Source organism: Penicillium roqueforti (genome assembly GCF_015533775.1).
Source record: "Penicillium roqueforti strain LCP96 04111 chromosome Unknown scaffold_45, whole genome shotgun sequence".
NCBI classification, from domain to species: domain Eukaryota; kingdom Fungi; phylum Ascomycota; class Eurotiomycetes; order Eurotiales; family Aspergillaceae; genus Penicillium; species Penicillium roqueforti.
Window position 1 is genome coordinate 55,334 of NW_024067609.1, and position 15,450 is coordinate 70,783.

The 15,450-nt window shown below is 49.0% G+C and overlaps 8 protein-coding genes across 8 annotated transcripts; 5 read left to right on the forward strand and 3 right to left on the reverse strand.

Annotated features, from left to right (window-relative positions):
* Positions 1-67: 67 nt before the first annotated feature.
* On the reverse strand, positions 68-1,438 carry LCP9604111_9312 (uncharacterized protein; the record flags this gene model as incomplete). The annotated part of the gene is made up of 4 exons (XM_039077553.1): positions 68-830; positions 893-1,016; positions 1,081-1,216; positions 1,268-1,438. 4 exons carry the CDS (start codon positions 1,436-1,438, stop codon positions 68-70), a joined length of 1,194 nt encoding a protein of 397 aa, XP_038924673.1.
* A 567-nt stretch (positions 1,439-2,005) lies between these two features.
* On the forward strand, positions 2,006-3,082 carry LCP9604111_9313 (sugar phosphate isomerase/epimerase family protein; the record flags this gene model as incomplete). Its single annotated transcript, XM_039077554.1, has 1 exon — positions 2,006-3,082. One exon carries the CDS (start codon positions 2,006-2,008, stop codon positions 3,080-3,082), a length of 1,077 nt encoding a protein of 358 aa, XP_038924674.1.
* Positions 3,083-4,972: 1,890 nt separating this feature from the next.
* On the forward strand, positions 4,973-8,306 carry LCP9604111_9314 (uncharacterized protein; the record flags this gene model as incomplete). The annotated part of the gene is made up of 5 exons (XM_039077555.1): positions 4,973-5,230; positions 5,283-6,028; positions 6,082-6,901; positions 6,956-7,105; positions 7,164-8,306. The coding sequence occupies 5 exons, from the start codon at positions 4,973-4,975 to the stop codon at positions 8,304-8,306; spliced, it is 3,117 nt and encodes a 1,038-aa protein (XP_038924675.1).
* Positions 8,307-8,592: 286 nt separating this feature from the next.
* On the reverse strand, positions 8,593-10,416 carry eng2 (putative GPI anchored endo-1,3(4)-beta-glucanase; the record flags this gene model as incomplete). Its single annotated transcript, XM_039077556.1, has 1 exon — positions 8,593-10,416. The coding sequence occupies one exon, from the start codon at positions 10,414-10,416 to the stop codon at positions 8,593-8,595; it is 1,824 nt and encodes a 607-aa protein (XP_038924676.1).
* A 1,661-nt stretch (positions 10,417-12,077) lies between these two features.
* LCP9604111_9316 (Con-6 family protein) lies at positions 12,078-12,452 on the forward strand (the record flags this gene model as incomplete). Its single annotated transcript, XM_039077557.1, has 3 exons — positions 12,078-12,154; positions 12,204-12,353; positions 12,407-12,452. The coding sequence occupies 3 exons, from the start codon at positions 12,078-12,080 to the stop codon at positions 12,450-12,452; spliced, it is 273 nt and encodes a 90-aa protein (XP_038924677.1).
* Positions 12,453-12,593: 141 nt separating this feature from the next.
* On the reverse strand, positions 12,594-13,212 carry LCP9604111_9317 (uncharacterized protein; the record flags this gene model as incomplete). The annotated part of the gene is made up of 2 exons (XM_039077558.1): positions 12,594-12,938; positions 12,985-13,212. 2 exons carry the CDS (start codon positions 13,210-13,212, stop codon positions 12,594-12,596), a joined length of 573 nt encoding a protein of 190 aa, XP_038924678.1.
* A 413-nt stretch (positions 13,213-13,625) lies between these two features.
* LCP9604111_9318 (Zn(II)2Cys6 transcription factor domain-containing protein) lies at positions 13,626-14,053 on the forward strand (the record flags this gene model as incomplete). The annotated part of the gene is made up of 2 exons (XM_039077559.1): positions 13,626-13,660; positions 13,714-14,053. 2 exons carry the CDS (start codon positions 13,626-13,628, stop codon positions 14,051-14,053), a joined length of 375 nt encoding a protein of 124 aa, XP_038924679.1.
* A 640-nt stretch (positions 14,054-14,693) lies between these two features.
* On the forward strand, positions 14,694-15,410 carry LCP9604111_9319 (phosphoribulokinase/uridine kinase family protein; the record flags this gene model as incomplete). Its single annotated transcript, XM_039077560.1, has 1 exon — positions 14,694-15,410. One exon carries the CDS (start codon positions 14,694-14,696, stop codon positions 15,408-15,410), a length of 717 nt encoding a protein of 238 aa, XP_038924680.1.
* Positions 15,411-15,450: the final 40 nt, after the last annotated feature.

A 15,450-nucleotide genomic window follows, 5' to 3' on the forward strand; every position in this document is an offset into this window, starting at 1 on the left:
CAAACACTCTATTCGTCTTTCATCTTTTTGAATTGAAATAACAATCGGCTCGAATTTCACTATCGTTCTATTTTAACATTGGAACCGCTTCAATCACCGATTCCATCGCCGGACTCTGGTTCCAAATCCCCGTGATTTCCAGGCCGGCACTATGCAAGAGATCTCTCCACTGTCGCTCTGACCGCTCGACACCAGCTCCTATACTCATCATCTGAATATCTAGGGAGGCCTGCATCAGCGGCGTATCGGTGTCTGGCAGGACGAAATCCACAATGAGAATCCGAGAATAGTCCGGCGCCATTGCTGTCACCGTATTGCGGAGGATCTTGCGACTGATATGGTCATCCCAGTCGTGGAAGATAGAGCGAAAGTAGTACGCACGGGCACCTTTGACCGGTTGAGGATCCATGAAATTGTATCCCATCACCTCGATTCCTGCACTCTCTGCCTCGACCCCTTCGATCACGCTTGGTAAATCCTGCAGTACCATTCTGCCAGGCAGATGGCCATATTCCCGGCGGAACTTGCCCAGATCATGCCCCTGGTTGCCACCAATGTCTACTAGGAAGACGGTATCTTTGTATGGCACGGCATGGCCAAACAGTCGTCCGACGGGGTATATATCGTACCACATCGGTCTACCCTCGCGACGACTAGCCATGTACGAGTTGAAGAGCTCCTGCTGCTGGGCATGACTCGAAAGCCACTCAAACTGACTCTGACCAACGGCCCATTGCATAGGCGACTGAGTATAATCCTGGGGATTGGCATAGCCGTGGGAGCGCAGATACTCCGGAAGTTTGCTCAGGGTTGGAAAGGTAAGATCATATCTAAACAAGGGTCAGTGAGTAACGGCGCGAAGAGACGCAAGCCACCAAGCCACATCACATACATGCATGGGATTCCATCTCTCCCAATCGGCTGAGTGAGTGCCACCGTCTTCTCATTGGCAACATAGAGCTCGGGAGTCGGTGTGACGCACAGCCCAAGAGAAGCCATGACACGCATCAGTCGGACTAATTCACGGAGTTAGCCGAATCACAATGTGTGACGAACTAATGATATTGCAGGAAAAAGTACCAATTAAATCACGCTCAGCGCCCGTGTATTCTGCCAGCTGAGCGGCTGAAAGCCCCGTTCCTCTGTGCCGCTTCTCCACAAGCATGGCGAAAATTCCCAAATCAATGACAACGCGCAATGCAGCATTTTGAGGAGGCTATAGTCCAGTCAGAATGAGAAGTCAGTTTTGGTCCGTGGAACGCCTCACCTGGTAGATCAGACGCAACACGGTCTCCGTCGGCGTTTCCACTGCAGACCTCAGCTCGTCGATCACTCGTAATAGCTCAAAGTGGGCTTGTGGCGATGGCTCCAAGGCTTCTTTCAGAGCCATTTGGCCGAGACGGCTGACCAAACATTGAAAGGGTGTGGTGATCGTCATTATCGCTGTTCAATGGAAAGAAAACACCGATACTTAGTGTGGAATTCTCTGCTTCGAGTAGTACAAGCTAGGATGATGGAACTATTTGGCTGGATCTCGATTGCATCTTATAGTTCATGGCGCACCCCTTGGTGACAGTAACATCGGACAAGTAAATGAATTAAAGACCCTTGTTTCCATCGGCGTTCAATTCATTGCTACAACAGACGGATGCAATATGGGTAAGCTTACACCGAAAACAGCTGAAACCCGGGGCATATCACATCTAGACGCTCCACTGTTCGATCATTCTTGGTCCATCGTCTGAATACACCGCATTTGAGAGAGAAGTTAACCCGATCGAGATGACCTAGGGTGTACGATTTGAATCCGGACCATCTGCGAGTGTCTACTTTCTGTACTCACATTATCCTCATTGGACTTTACTTTTTTTAATAAAAAAAAGCAAATCACTGAACGATCGGCACAAAAAAAGGAACCTGGCGATGTGGCTTTGTGACTTATGCTATAAAGACTGTGATAGTGATCACTAGCCGCTGCCAGGTCAATCCCCAAAACATTTCAGTGATGCCTTCTCTTCCAAATACCATTAAGTCCGAATCTGACTCGCGATGGAAGCCAGCTATTGCAACAGTTAGTCTGGGAGCAGCGCATTTACACCCCATTATCGCCAAACTCGATGCTGCCGCCTGGAATGGTCAGCAAGGACTCGAACTCTTTCATGATGATATAGCGCAGCTCGCCAAGACCCTTCGCGCCCATGCAACTGACAGTGCCCTCTGCACTGATCGGGACTTCGAGATCGACGCAGCACATGCTATTCGAGATCTATCTTCTGAGCGTAATCTACAAGTTCTAGCTCTCCAACCTTTCCGACACTACGAAGGTCTCATTGATCAAGAACGGCATGCGGAACGTATCGACGAACTCAAGCATTGGGTGCAGTTATGCAAGATTCTTGGCGACTCAGTCTTCATCCTGATCCCATCATCTTTCCTCGACGCCTCGGAGATCACCTCCGACCGAGAACGTCTCGCAGCAGACCTGGCCGAGGCCGCAGATGTAGCATTCCCCGTGCGCATCGCATACGAGGCCCTGGCATGGGGAACATACATCAACACTTGGGAAGACTCATGGGATGTGATCAAACGGGCCAATCGACCCAATCTCGGCATCTGTCTTGACACATTCAACATAGCAGCGCGACTGTGGGCCGACCCCACCGCCGCAACAGGGCGACTTGGTCCGAGCGCAGACCGAGATCTGCGGAACTCGATGGACCGGCTGGTACGGGAGATTGATCCAGACCGAGTGCTGATGGTTCAGCTTGCCGACGGCGAGCGGGTAGCCCCCGAGACGCCCTTCCTTCACGCACCAGGCCTGCCAACTCTGCTAGCCTGGTCGAGGAATGCGCGTCTGTTTCCGTGTGAAGAGGACCAGGGCGGATACCTTCCGATTCGCGAGGTGACGGATGCCTGCATCAACGGTTTGGGTTATACCGGGTGGGTCAGTATGGAGGTCTTCTCGAGATCCACCGGGGAAGATAACCCGGCCGTGCCGATGGAGCATGCTGCCCGGGCTAGTCGGTCCTGGTGGCAGGTTCTGGAATTTTTGAAAGAAAAGTCGGGGAAGGGATCCATCTAGGTCTTGAGAGGCTTGAAGATCAGCGCATTTTGTTTCAGTCAGTGTTATTCTACATTTTTTCGGTTATAAATGGAACTCTGAGTGCATTCAATTGGCACAGAGGAATGATAGTCTTGGTGGTAAAATAGGCCAGTGTTTTGCAATATCCTTTTATCGTATTCTCGTTCTTGATGTCGATAAACCAGTCATGCTCGAGGCCTACACACATACCCTTCTGCAATCCAAATGTGTTAGATCTCAAATGAGGAAACCAATAATCATTCCAGAACTCCGAAGAACTGCATACCCAACCAAACTATCGGGTGCATCTCCTTCTAACGGAACGCTACAGGATCATTCCCGTTAACTGGAATGTTATGCCCAGGTCTGTATTTTGAGACTGAGAAAATTCAAAATAAGGTTGGAATGATCCGCGTAGACCGATCGAACGGGTCGGCATTCTTGAATGGTTCCCGAGAACGTTTATCCTCCTCGGATACTCCTCCGTATAGAGATCAGAACTCCACAGCACATTCCCCGGCTTCCCGGATGCTTCTGCCGGCCCGCTCCCGATCCAATTTTTAGAGTGGAGTCTGCATACTAGATGACTCCCAACGCTGTAGTGTTCTCTAAGGTTCCTAGAAAAAACAGCTAAATCCCGTTTGACATGGACCTCGATGTCTAGACTTACCGCTGATCTATCTTCAAGGGTGGTGCGTCACTCTTCTGTGTCATTCCCCTAGCCAGGGGTGAAAGGAGACGTCCCCTACAATATACGCTTTCAGGTGAGACATCGCTGAGCCCGGCCCTTTACTCGTTCGCTGTCTAGAATGGTCTTAGTCCGATTTAGCACTGGTGGAAGAGTAAGACTGTTGTACGTTACGATAAACCTGTTCAACAACTTTGGGATATATATGATGGCCAATGAAAACAGAGCAAACACTTCATCGGGGCATATCCGAGCACAGCGCTTTGTGTAGCCTTTACTTATGAGACCCAAATTGTTCCAGACTGAAGGCCAACGTTCACCGCCGAGCTCGGTTACACTGATTGGCACACTAGGTTTCAGAGTCCCAGCGCAGATCTAGACCTAATTTTATGCGTTTAGGTATGTTGCAACTCATTATCACATTGAAGCTCTATCACACAGGTTCCTTTTTTTTCCGGCGTCTAGTAGAAAGCCTTTTGGGGCTATCCCAACGGCATTTTAATCCCAACTGAGGCGGATGTGTCCCGGGCAGCTCTGCGGTGTAACAATTGCCGCTGGTTGCGATTGAAATTCCACTCCGAATATGGAGGGAAATGCAGAATGTATGCACTTGGTTAAAGCTAGACAAAGGAATAATTCCCAAAAGTTGGAATCTGGCCACTAGCAAGGTAGCTAGTCAGTAGCCTGAGCCACAGTAGATGTAGTAGACCAATCTCGACGTTAACGGAACGCCACTGTTGGATCCTCGGCGAATGAAATCTCTGGTTCCAAGCTGAGCGTTTGCTAGTGACACAAACGAGTCCCTCGGCGATCCAGTCCTCGTGCATTGAAATTGTGCTGCTGTACATGGAGTGTATGCATATGACTATCCCTGAGATATTATTCCCTCAAATCCGAACTATTCAATATGCGCCTTGATGACTTTTGTTGGAATCTGCATAGTCATCACAGCATAGTATCGGGTCCTTTGTTTGCTACTAGGCCGATCCCTGTGATGTGTATATCCTTCTCCCGATGCAGAAGGACTTCTTTTCCCGGACATCCCGAATGCAGTCAGTATAGGCTCATTTGGAAACATGGATCATTGAAGCGGTCTATAGGAGCACCCGTCCCTTAAATACGGGTTGGCCCTCAATATTGCACTCGAATACCAAGCTGCTGTGATACCCTTCCTCTCATTCTAGAATCATTCTGTACTCATAATGGGTATCCAACGTGGGAGTCCGGCAGCACAGGCTGGCCCCTCCGGCACTATCAACCCGTTGGTGCAAGAGTTTGGATCGCTTCAAGTTCTCGACGACTTGATTCGCTTGCGAGCTGCTGATTCTGTTCAATCTCCCATTCTTGCCTATCCCCGTTTCGACAACGATGCAGCTTCCTATGAATACTACACTGGGAAACACTTGGATGCTATGATAAACCAAGCTGTCATCATGCTCATCGATGATGGATTCAAACAGGTTGGTAATAACTTGCGCTGCGTGATGTCATCTCTAACAAATTAATCGCTAGGCAACGCGGAGTCCATCCATCGTGGCACTTCTTACATTGTCCGACTTGAACATGGTGATCACCTTTTTCGCCCTAAGTCGACTGGGTTATACTGTCATGATGCTCTCACCGAGACTTTCGGGCGAAGCCTGCGTGTCATTGCTAGAAACGGTCAATTGCGAGTCAATCATATATGGCCAATCCCCCAATATCCGCTCAACATTGGGCGAGATCCTTTGCCGGAGGCTAGTGAGCTGCCGCCCAATGCTCTCATGCTCTTCATACAACAAATTACAATCGTCATCGCATGTTCTGCGTCTGCGTCGCAATCGAAATCCTGAAAAGGTCGCCTTGATCCTTCATTCATCGGGATCAACAGGCACCCCAAAGCCGCTCTTCCTCACACACAAAGCAATCATGACTCATCCTCTGCGAGGTCCTGGTTTTACTTCTTTCAATACCCTGCCATGGTATCACCTCCATGGCCTATCCACTGCATTGCAGGCAATGTGGATGAGAAAGACAGCCTATATGTGGAACGCTGCGCTGCCTTTGACTGCAGAACTCGTGGCCAGGGCCCTCGAAGAGGCCAGACCGGAGTCTGTAGCAGCGGTTCCATATATGCTCCAAATTTTGATTGATGATCCCCGTGGTATAACAGCGCTAAGGCAATGCAAGTTGATTACGTACGGAGGTGCACCCTGTCCGGACGAGCTGGGGGATCGCCTAGTAAGCGAAGGAGTACACTTTGGAGGTTCATTCGGCCTGTAAGTACTATTCTGCGAGTATCTACAGCCATGCAAAGACTAACAATCTGCAGCACCGAAGCTGGCCTTGTGGCAGAATCAATCTCACGACCGAAAGGTGACCCTTATTGGAACTATCTGAAATTCTTCGACAATATCCGATCATATGTCTGGATGAAGCCCATCTCCGAATCAGATCTGCTCTTCGAGTGCGTTTATCTTGCTGGTCATCCAGCGTTGACAACCTCGAATTCAAACGAGCCGCCAGGATCCTTCCATTCGAAAGACGTCTTCACCCCTCATCCTACAATTGCCGGAAGGTGGAAGTACATCTCACGATTGGATGATCGAATCAATCTAGTGAATGGCGAGAAGGTTTTACCACTCCCGATTGAAGGCCACATCAAACAACACCCTTTCATCCATGATGCAGTTGTCGTCGGGGTAGGAAAAGCTGCTCCGGGACTATTGATTTTTCGAGCGGACGAACCTGAAGCCAATCGTCTCTCAGACGAAGAATACCTCAGTGCAATCTGGCCGACAATCCAAGAAGCCAACTCCCAGGCAGAGGCCTTCTCCCAAATCTCCCGCAATCTGGTTGCTATATTGCCACATGGCGCCAAGTTTTCTCGAACAGACAAAGGGTCCATGATCCGAGCACAGGTCTATCAGGAATACAGCGAACTTATCGAAGGCCTCTATACCGAAGGGAAACAGATGTACGGGAATCTTCAGCTTGACGTTGTGGAGACAGGGCGCATCCTGGTTCAACTAGCCGAGCACGAACTTGGGATAGCCCTCTCTGGTGTCGACGCCAATTTCTTCTCTGAAGGCGTTGACAGTCTCAAGGCAATCCACTTCCGACGTCTCATTCTTCAGCATTTCAAGTTTGAGGTAAGCCAGCCTCCTGGTCCGAACGTCATATTTGAAACGGGCTGTATATCACAGTTGGCTCGGCATATCTGTGCTTTACAAAACGGCGAGATATTCGAACAGGTCGGGAGTGATGTCTCGGCGATGACTGAATTGATCGAGAAATATTCTGTGTTTGAGAGGCACATTCCCGAACTACATGATTGTTCAGGTCCGAACAGTGTAGTGAGTGTTTATCCTATCTTGCTGTCACGAATCAGGTTCAGAAGCTAACATAGCCAAGCTTTTAACAGGAGCCACAGGGTCGATTGGAGCCCACGTGTTGTACGAGCTGCTTAATGACGACTCCATCTCGACGGTGTACTGTCTCACACGGCGAGAATCGCCACTGGAAGCAATACTCTGCACTCTAACCGACAAAGATCTTCTCATATCCCCAGAACAGAGAATGAAGATCGTCGCCTTCGATAGCCGCATTGACCAACCCGATTTCGGTTTATCTCTGGACGAAAGTACAATCAACCACATGCTGGATTCAGTCTCGCTCATTATCCACACGGCATGGCCCGTCAACTTCAATCTCCCACTGACCGAGTTCGAGCCGCACATCCAGGGACTATACAATCTGATCCAATTCTCCCTGTCGGTGCAGAGACGCGAGCCTGCCGTCATGATGTTCTGCTCGTCAGTCTCCACCGCGCTCGGTTCCCGAGCAGCCGAAATCCCCGAAGAACCAGTCGATTTGGATTGCGCCTTTATGGGTTACGGGCAGTCCAAATTGGTTGGGGAGCGGATTGTGAGTAACGCGCGGCGGAGTGGGGCGAGGGCTTATTCACTCCGGATTGGCCAGGTCTCAGGCCACTCGAAGAAGGGCTTGTGGAATGACTCCGAAGCCCTGCCGCTGATGATCCGGTCGGCGCTGACACTGGGCGCATTGCCTGAGCTATCTCAGCCATGTTCTTGGTTGCCGGTGGATAAGCTTGCGTCCAGTATTCTTGAACTAGCTAGGACTTGTGCTACGCCGAGTGAGTTTGGGGAAAGTCATGCGTCCAGCTCGGCTTTGGAGTACGTTGATGACTCGATTTTCAATCTGTGTAATTCTCGCGAATTCACCTGGTCATCTTTGCTTCATACGCTGAAGGATTCTGGGTTCCGGTTTGATGCCGTGCCTTTTGAAGAGTGGTTGCTGAGACTTCGTCGGAGTGAGACAAAAGGTGAGGAACTTGTCAATCCGGCGGTCAAGCTCATTCATCATTACGAGACGATGCATGGGAAGAATTCTTTCATACAGAACAGTCTCAAGAGGTTTATTACGGACAAAGCAGAGAGGAGTAGTGTGACTTTGCGGAATGGCCGACTGAGAATTATTGATGATGGAATTCTGAGATGCTATGCTCAAGATTGGTTGGCGAGGTGGACAGTCTAGGGAGTGAAATGTTTAAATTTGGGCTAAAGGGTGTCTGTATATATTGTTGGATCACTAATAGTTCGAGGAATCAATTCTTCATTAACTACTTATGCTTCCTTTTGTATGCAATGTGCAAGAAAAGGCAAGACGACGGCCTCGGAGGCAAAACACAGACTGAATACAGACTGAATCGAAACAAAACCAAGCAGGATACGGACATCTATAGGGCCTGCTGTACTGTACAATGAAAAAGATGAAATCTGCCAAATTTGGACCAGTTTCAAACGCGATCTAGAACAAGTATTTAAGCCAAAAACGCAACAATTAGTCCGACAAAGAGAGCTGGGATGCTCATGGACAACTGATAGCCAGCACCGGTGAAGACCGGGCTAGCTCCAGACTCAGACCCGGTGGGAACATAGTAGCCAGTTGTAGCGGATGTAGTCGTCTCCGGAGAAGCAGCGGTAGTGGCAGAGCTCTGTGCTTTGGAGGCTTTGGAGGCCTCATATGGAACGCTAGAAACAATGGCAGAAGGAACCAAAGAAGGAACCGCAGAAGAAATAGTAGAAGACGCCCATGATCCACCGAAGGTCTCGGTGGGGAGGGTTGCAACGGACGTAGCAGCGACAGGAACAGCTGCAGGCTTCGAGTTGGTGTGGCTCTGAGCAGTTGGGACGTATGCGACACTGGAGGGAGGGACCACGGCAGCTGCAGAGGTCCGTGCCTCCGTAGCTTGGGCGGTGGCTGGGATTTGGACGGATTGCACAGCCGGAGCGGAGACAGTTGTCGCAACAGAGGACTGTGCGGCAATAGATGAGGACTCCTCAGCCTCGGGGCAGAAGGTCGCAGTTGCAGTGACTATAGAGGTGATAGTCCGGGTCTTCTTGCTGGCGATGCTGGTCGTAGTGCTGGTGCTAGTAGTGCTGGTGGAAGGTTGCGCGACTGCTTCGGTGGCAATGCTTTCGGTAGTAGCTGCGACAGTAGGAACCGAAGTAGAAGTCAGTTCCTGAACTGCGCCAGCGGTTTGAGTTTCCTTGGAAGCAACTGAGTGCACAGTGGTGGCACTGTGAGTAGTGTGGGTCTCAGTAGTTGTCTGCGAGACTACAGAAGTAGCGGCAGTGGTAGCCGACGCGGACTCGGATGACGAAATCGAGGCAACTCCAGTCTGATAGATCTTGACCGAGTTAATCTCCCAGTACGTCTCCTTGAACTTGGCCGGGTTGTTGGCGACGTAGTTGTGGCAGCTCTGGAAGGAATCGCTATCGGTCACGGGGCAGCCGGAACTACCAAACACACCACCTGCCCAGTCTCCGCAGAAGGTGACATCAAATACAAACGACTGGGCCTTGAAGGAGTTGGCAACGTCGCACGACTCCTGTACCACGGCCATAGGAGTGCCAAATTCCGTTACATCGGGGTTGCCGCTAGTAATTGAGGCCGGGATCGAGCTGCGAGGGAAGTACCAAATCTTGAGGAAATCGTCGGTCCACTGCAGTGAGTAGACACCACCGTTTTGTTTGTTGAAAGATGTGCCATAGCTGCCCTCCTGACCCTCGACCTTACAACCGATGGTTCCTATATCCTCACCACACCCTGTAGCATTGACCGAACCGGTCATATCCGTATCTGTCAAACTGCAAGTGCCGGCTGTGTGCATGACGATTTCGTTGTAATCCTGCAAGTTGACACCTTCGATGATATCAATCTCACCGTCTGCAGGCCAGTTCTTTCCGACAGACCAAAAGGCAGGCCAGGTACCGCAGACGCTACCAGGCATGTGGGCGATATCGGCGATAACCAGCGACTGGTCGTAGTATTTCTTGCTGCCAATACGTACTGAGTCACGGCCCGTGTTGCCGTTGGGGTTCAGCTTGGTAGCATGATCGACACCGAGATATACACTGCCGGTATCGGTGACCTTGACGAGCCCTGAACTTTCGGCGGTCTCCTTGTCGAGGTAGTTGACGAAGCCATTGGTCGGGTCTGAACCAACGTGAAAATTGAAATAGTCCAGGAAATTGTTCCCCTGCCAAGTCTCCACCAGGGAGTAACTCGTGGCGGCCACGGGGGAAGATAACAAAGCGAGCATCAGCGATCCAGCGCTCAATGAAAGGGTTGAAGAAACCATGTTGGAGGCGTATAACAAGACCAGATGCTTGAGATAAACCAGAAAGCAACGAGAATAAAATGAGCGAGAGTGAGTTTGATAAAAAGAGAGACTAAAAGAAAGACCGACAATTCCAGATTGTCAAAGATTGTCAAGGAGAAAAGAATGTGAGCGTGTCCAACGTACAACGCAGCAAAAGTGGGAAGTATTTGGCCCAAATACCTTTCACCAGCCGCACACGCCCATATTGCTTTATGCTAAAAAACTGGAGATCAATCTTGTCTATCCAGTGACAATGCGCCAGTGCCTGAGACCTTCTGTAATAGGCTGCAACTCCGGAGTCAACAAACCCCGTGGCGCTCTAGTCCAGGAGGCCAGTCCACTCATGATGATCCATTCTTCAGACTAATAGGCCGAACAACATAAAGGGGATCGACTGGTCGCTGTCACAGCGGTTAGGAGTCACTTTTTCTCAATCTGAAACCACTAGAGTCCACCAAGGGGCAACCCAAAACAAGCGGTGAAACAGGAGAATCTTTGCATTTGAAGAGGAGAATAAAAAGAGTCGACAAAGAAAAGTATCTAGAGAGTAATTCACATCGCGATCTCGCCTCATTCCTTCATCGGCACATTCCACGTCAGAATCAGGATCAAAATGTGCGATGTTATGATCGGAGTTGCCGGCTCTCCACCTTGCCTCTTTCGATCTACATATCCACTTGGCTGCCGTTGGGCGCTTATGTGTAGGTTCTCTTGTAAGTCTAGACTGTCCTTTGTTTGTCTTTGTTCAGCTAATCAGAATATATCCTTGTCCTGGTGCTAATTTCAATAAGCCACATAATATTAAACATTGAAGAGACGTCACATTCCCGAACCCGAGGAATGTCGGCAACAAAGCAAATCGGGGAATTATCTACCATCGTCTATGCTGGGGTATATATTCTAGGAATAGACGGTGATGATCGTGGCAATCCCCCAACTCCTACAATGTTATACCCCGTATTGGTGGATAGCAAATTATAGATTAGGTATCTTTTGTGTGGCAATCCTATACAAAAGGTACAGAAACACAGCATAGTTTAATTGTTACAACCCCACGATAATGCAGTCATGTGTTATATTAAAAAGCCTTATTTCAGTGCAGATTAAATCTTTCTTCTCGCAGCCGAGTCTAGATCCCTAATCAGGCCGCCATGGTTGACCGATATATATATGTGACGGGTGATGTGCTGGCATTTCTCATCCACCAATGTTGGCCCTTTCTTGAAGGTGGAATGCTTATCGCGATTGACAGGTTGCTGTCCGACTCTTCCAAGATTTGTTCAAATCGTATTCTTTGAGTTCTTGACTGTTTTCGTGGTTTTACATCGTCGTATACTCGGATTCCCCGGACCCGCTATATATATCAAGGTCCTTTATGGAGTGATGAACATGCCCTTATCGTCTTCAAGACTTTTCCATGGGAGCAAATTCCTATAATCTCGAGATAGGGTTGCAGATATTATTGGTGGTCGGAACTATGCGCTCGGGGCATTTCCGATACTTTTAGTACCTATTGCCCAGCTGTGATGACGATGTGACGTTGTTAACCCGGGCTTTTCTGCCGCTATGGCCTCCGATATTTCAATGATCTTATCAGAATCCTGATTTTATCTTTGTAGGTTCAGATACCTAAGTCCATGATGTCAAGCTTGGGGGAAGCCAAAGATGTCAATTTATCTATCGAAGAAGAAGTGAACGCGAGACGAGGCTATTCAGCGTAAGCTTGGATGTTCTGATTTTATATAGCGATTATTAATACTTTCCAGTGCTCTTAATAATCCTAAAGTATCCAGAAAGTCCAAGGATAATGCATTAGACCTACTCAATGATGAGCTTGACGGGGACACACCTCGACATTACCGTGATGAGGTTCCGGACCAGAGTACAGACTCGAGTGGTCTAGTTGGCGTGGAAAAGTAAGTGATACTCACGTACAATACCAAGTCGATTACTGACAATATTTTTCCAGAGCTGCACCTGAGTATCACGATAATAGTGAAAGCGAGGATGACTAGGTGGAGAGACATCATCTAGGATAGAAATTGAATTACGTTCACGCATTAGCATATTCTGCAGGCTTTAAACAAGCTTCTTCGTAGGGCAAGTAAGGCAAAAGAAATGAAATATCTATGTTCTATAACTCTTGTTCTTTTCTTCTACTCCATTGGCGCGGTCAGAGTGCTTTCTTCATCCGGCCACCTTCGGAATAGATCCTGGAGATGATCCAGGGGAGCTGTGAGCAGGTCGACTGCAGTCTCATAGCGTGGGTTGTCCAGATCATGTGGATGCGAGCGAGAGGGCACAAAAATCTTAGTGCGGCTCAGAGATTCAGCCAACTTCTCGCTCTCGTCGGAAGTGAGGGACTCCTCTAATATGGCCAGATCATTGGCCTCTTCGTCTTTCATATGCTGGGCAAGACCTTCCATCAACAATGTAATTGTAGGGAAGAAGCGCGGATCGGAGGAGTTTAGATCCTGGAAAACGTTGAGCATTTCTTTGAGCTATGTCATATCAGCATCGCTCTCCATGAAGGATATCAACACTTACCGCTTTATGCTCACGCCGATCATCATCTAGCTGCTCCTTGCCAGCTCGAAGCTTTTCCAGTGCAGGGAACACTACCAGCTCCTCGGCGACGGCGTGTCGTGCAAGCTCCCAGGTGAACTGGTTCTGATATCGGGTTTGTTCATCTTGATCTTCAGAGTTGACAATGATATTGTAATAAGATTCGAGTTTCCGGTGATCATCTTTGATCACGTCGCTTATCCGAACCATGTTGGCTGATATAGTGAACAACCTTGAGTTCATCTTAACGTTGCCTTTTTGTTAGCCGCATTTTTTCTGGTTCACTGAAGTTATCATGACGTTTCGAGGGTTCTATATAGTAATCCCAGCGTCCCGTGGAACGTGATTCCGAACTGTACAACTCCGAACATTTACTCTGGTTGAGATAACGTGATCGGATAAATATGTCTTAAAGTAATCCCTAAGGACATGCTAGCTTCCCTCGACCCCATGACTTGGATCTGCAGCTGCCTGATATGACGTCCGAAGTGCGGTGATTGCTTATTTGCTGCTGCAGGAGGCCCGAGTGCCTGAACGGGGCATATGCTTTGCCTTGGATACATCTCTCGTATTCCAGTTTTTCTTTCTACCTCACCTCCACTTTGGCATGAGCAAAATTCGCAATGAACGTTTTAGTAAAAGGAGAACATGAACACCGGTTAGAGCTCTCATGGTTATTCAAAGGTTGGATGAAGGCTGACAGTACTACAGAGAACAGATCCCTCGTGATATGCCTACATACGAGCAGATGGAGAGTGGACTTTGCGGTCGCGTCTCCCAGTGGCTATGGTCTGGATGGCGGGGTACGGCATTCGAAGGTGCTTCCCCAGATTTGCAAAAGCCATACCAGCTGAATCATGGGGACTGTAAGGCCTGTCGTGAACAACATACTACCTGTGATCATACACGACCTCAGTGCTCTCATTGTTGGTCACAGCAGCTCTTGTGCTTCTATGTGGACCCGAAACGGAGGAAACAGAAAAATATTCGGAAGGCAACTTTCAGTGAAGTGGAAACGAGTTCCGGGTTGATCAAGGACACGACAGCGTGACTGTAACTATTGTTCTCTTGCTCTTATTCTCTTTTCCGAGTATTTATATGGATGATAGGTGGTTGTAGGCCTAACGTTTCGAGGCTATCAAAGTCCTATATGTACTTAAGTATTTTTGCATTTCTACCATTTATTCTTCTTTTGAGATACACATTCTAAGGCTCAGGTTATATTCCAGTCTCATTTCAACAGAATTAAACGAGGTTCTTTTGAATCTCATAGAGTGCAAGCTGGGTGTAACGTCGGAAAATGAAAGATTTGGCATCAAAGTCGTCTAAATGAACCATCAGCACCTCCAATCTCCCCCACCTTTTTATTTGACTTACCCCACAATAAAACTTGCGACGAACGCCGAGTCGGCACAACAGCGCAACACCCAGAGCTGTGTTCGGAACACTGTGACCCGATACCCGCTCCACCAACTTCCACATAACTTGGGCCTGCACTTTTCTTAGACCCTTCGAGGAATACCCGGATAGCTGCTGAATTGCTCTTTGCTTTTTATGCAGTATGAGTCGTTGATTGTCACCAGCCGTGGTTGAGGCAGTTTGCGTCACTATACGTTATATCCATGTGTGATTGATTCGAGGTGAAATCCTATATAGACCCTCAACGTGGCCAATCTAACCTCAGCACACAGATGGAATCGGAGTACCGGCGACTAGCGGATGCTATCCGGAACCAGGCCAACGCTCATCCCAAATCACGCTACCTAGTTGCCATCGCCGGCATCCCCGGTTCAGGGAAGACAACCACAGCCGAGGCAGTAGTGCAACAGTTGAATCAGAGTTCGACTTCGCGTGCTGTCCTACTCTCTATGGATGGCTTTCACCTTTCTCGGGCAGCTTTGGATCAGCTGCCGAACCCCAAAGAGGCACATATCCGTCGTGGAGCTCCATGGACGTTCGACGTGAGCCGCTTTGTAGCCTTTATCTCTCGCCTGCGAACTTGGGCCGACGAGAAACCGCTAGCAGCTCCATATTCTGGAACCTGGTCGTCAGCGGATGTCATTCGCGCACCGACATTCGATCACGAAGCGAAAGACCCTGTGGAGAATGGGATTTCTATCACGCCGGATGTAGATATCATTATCATCGAGGGAAACTATCTACTTCTCGATGATCCCGGCTGGCGGGAGCTTGCTGAGCTTGTCGACTATCGCGTCTTCGTCGACTCTGATCCGCTAGAAGCAAGGTGCCGATTGGCTGAGCGACACCTACGGGCAGGTATTGAGAAGACGCTGGAGGATGGATATCGCCGGGTGGATAGCAATGACTTCTTGAATGCGATCTCCATTCGAGAGAAATTGCTGGCCCCGGACATTGTTCTGAAAAGCGTGACAGTGGATGGTATATGATATACTACATATTGGACAAACTGAGCAACATTCATTCATT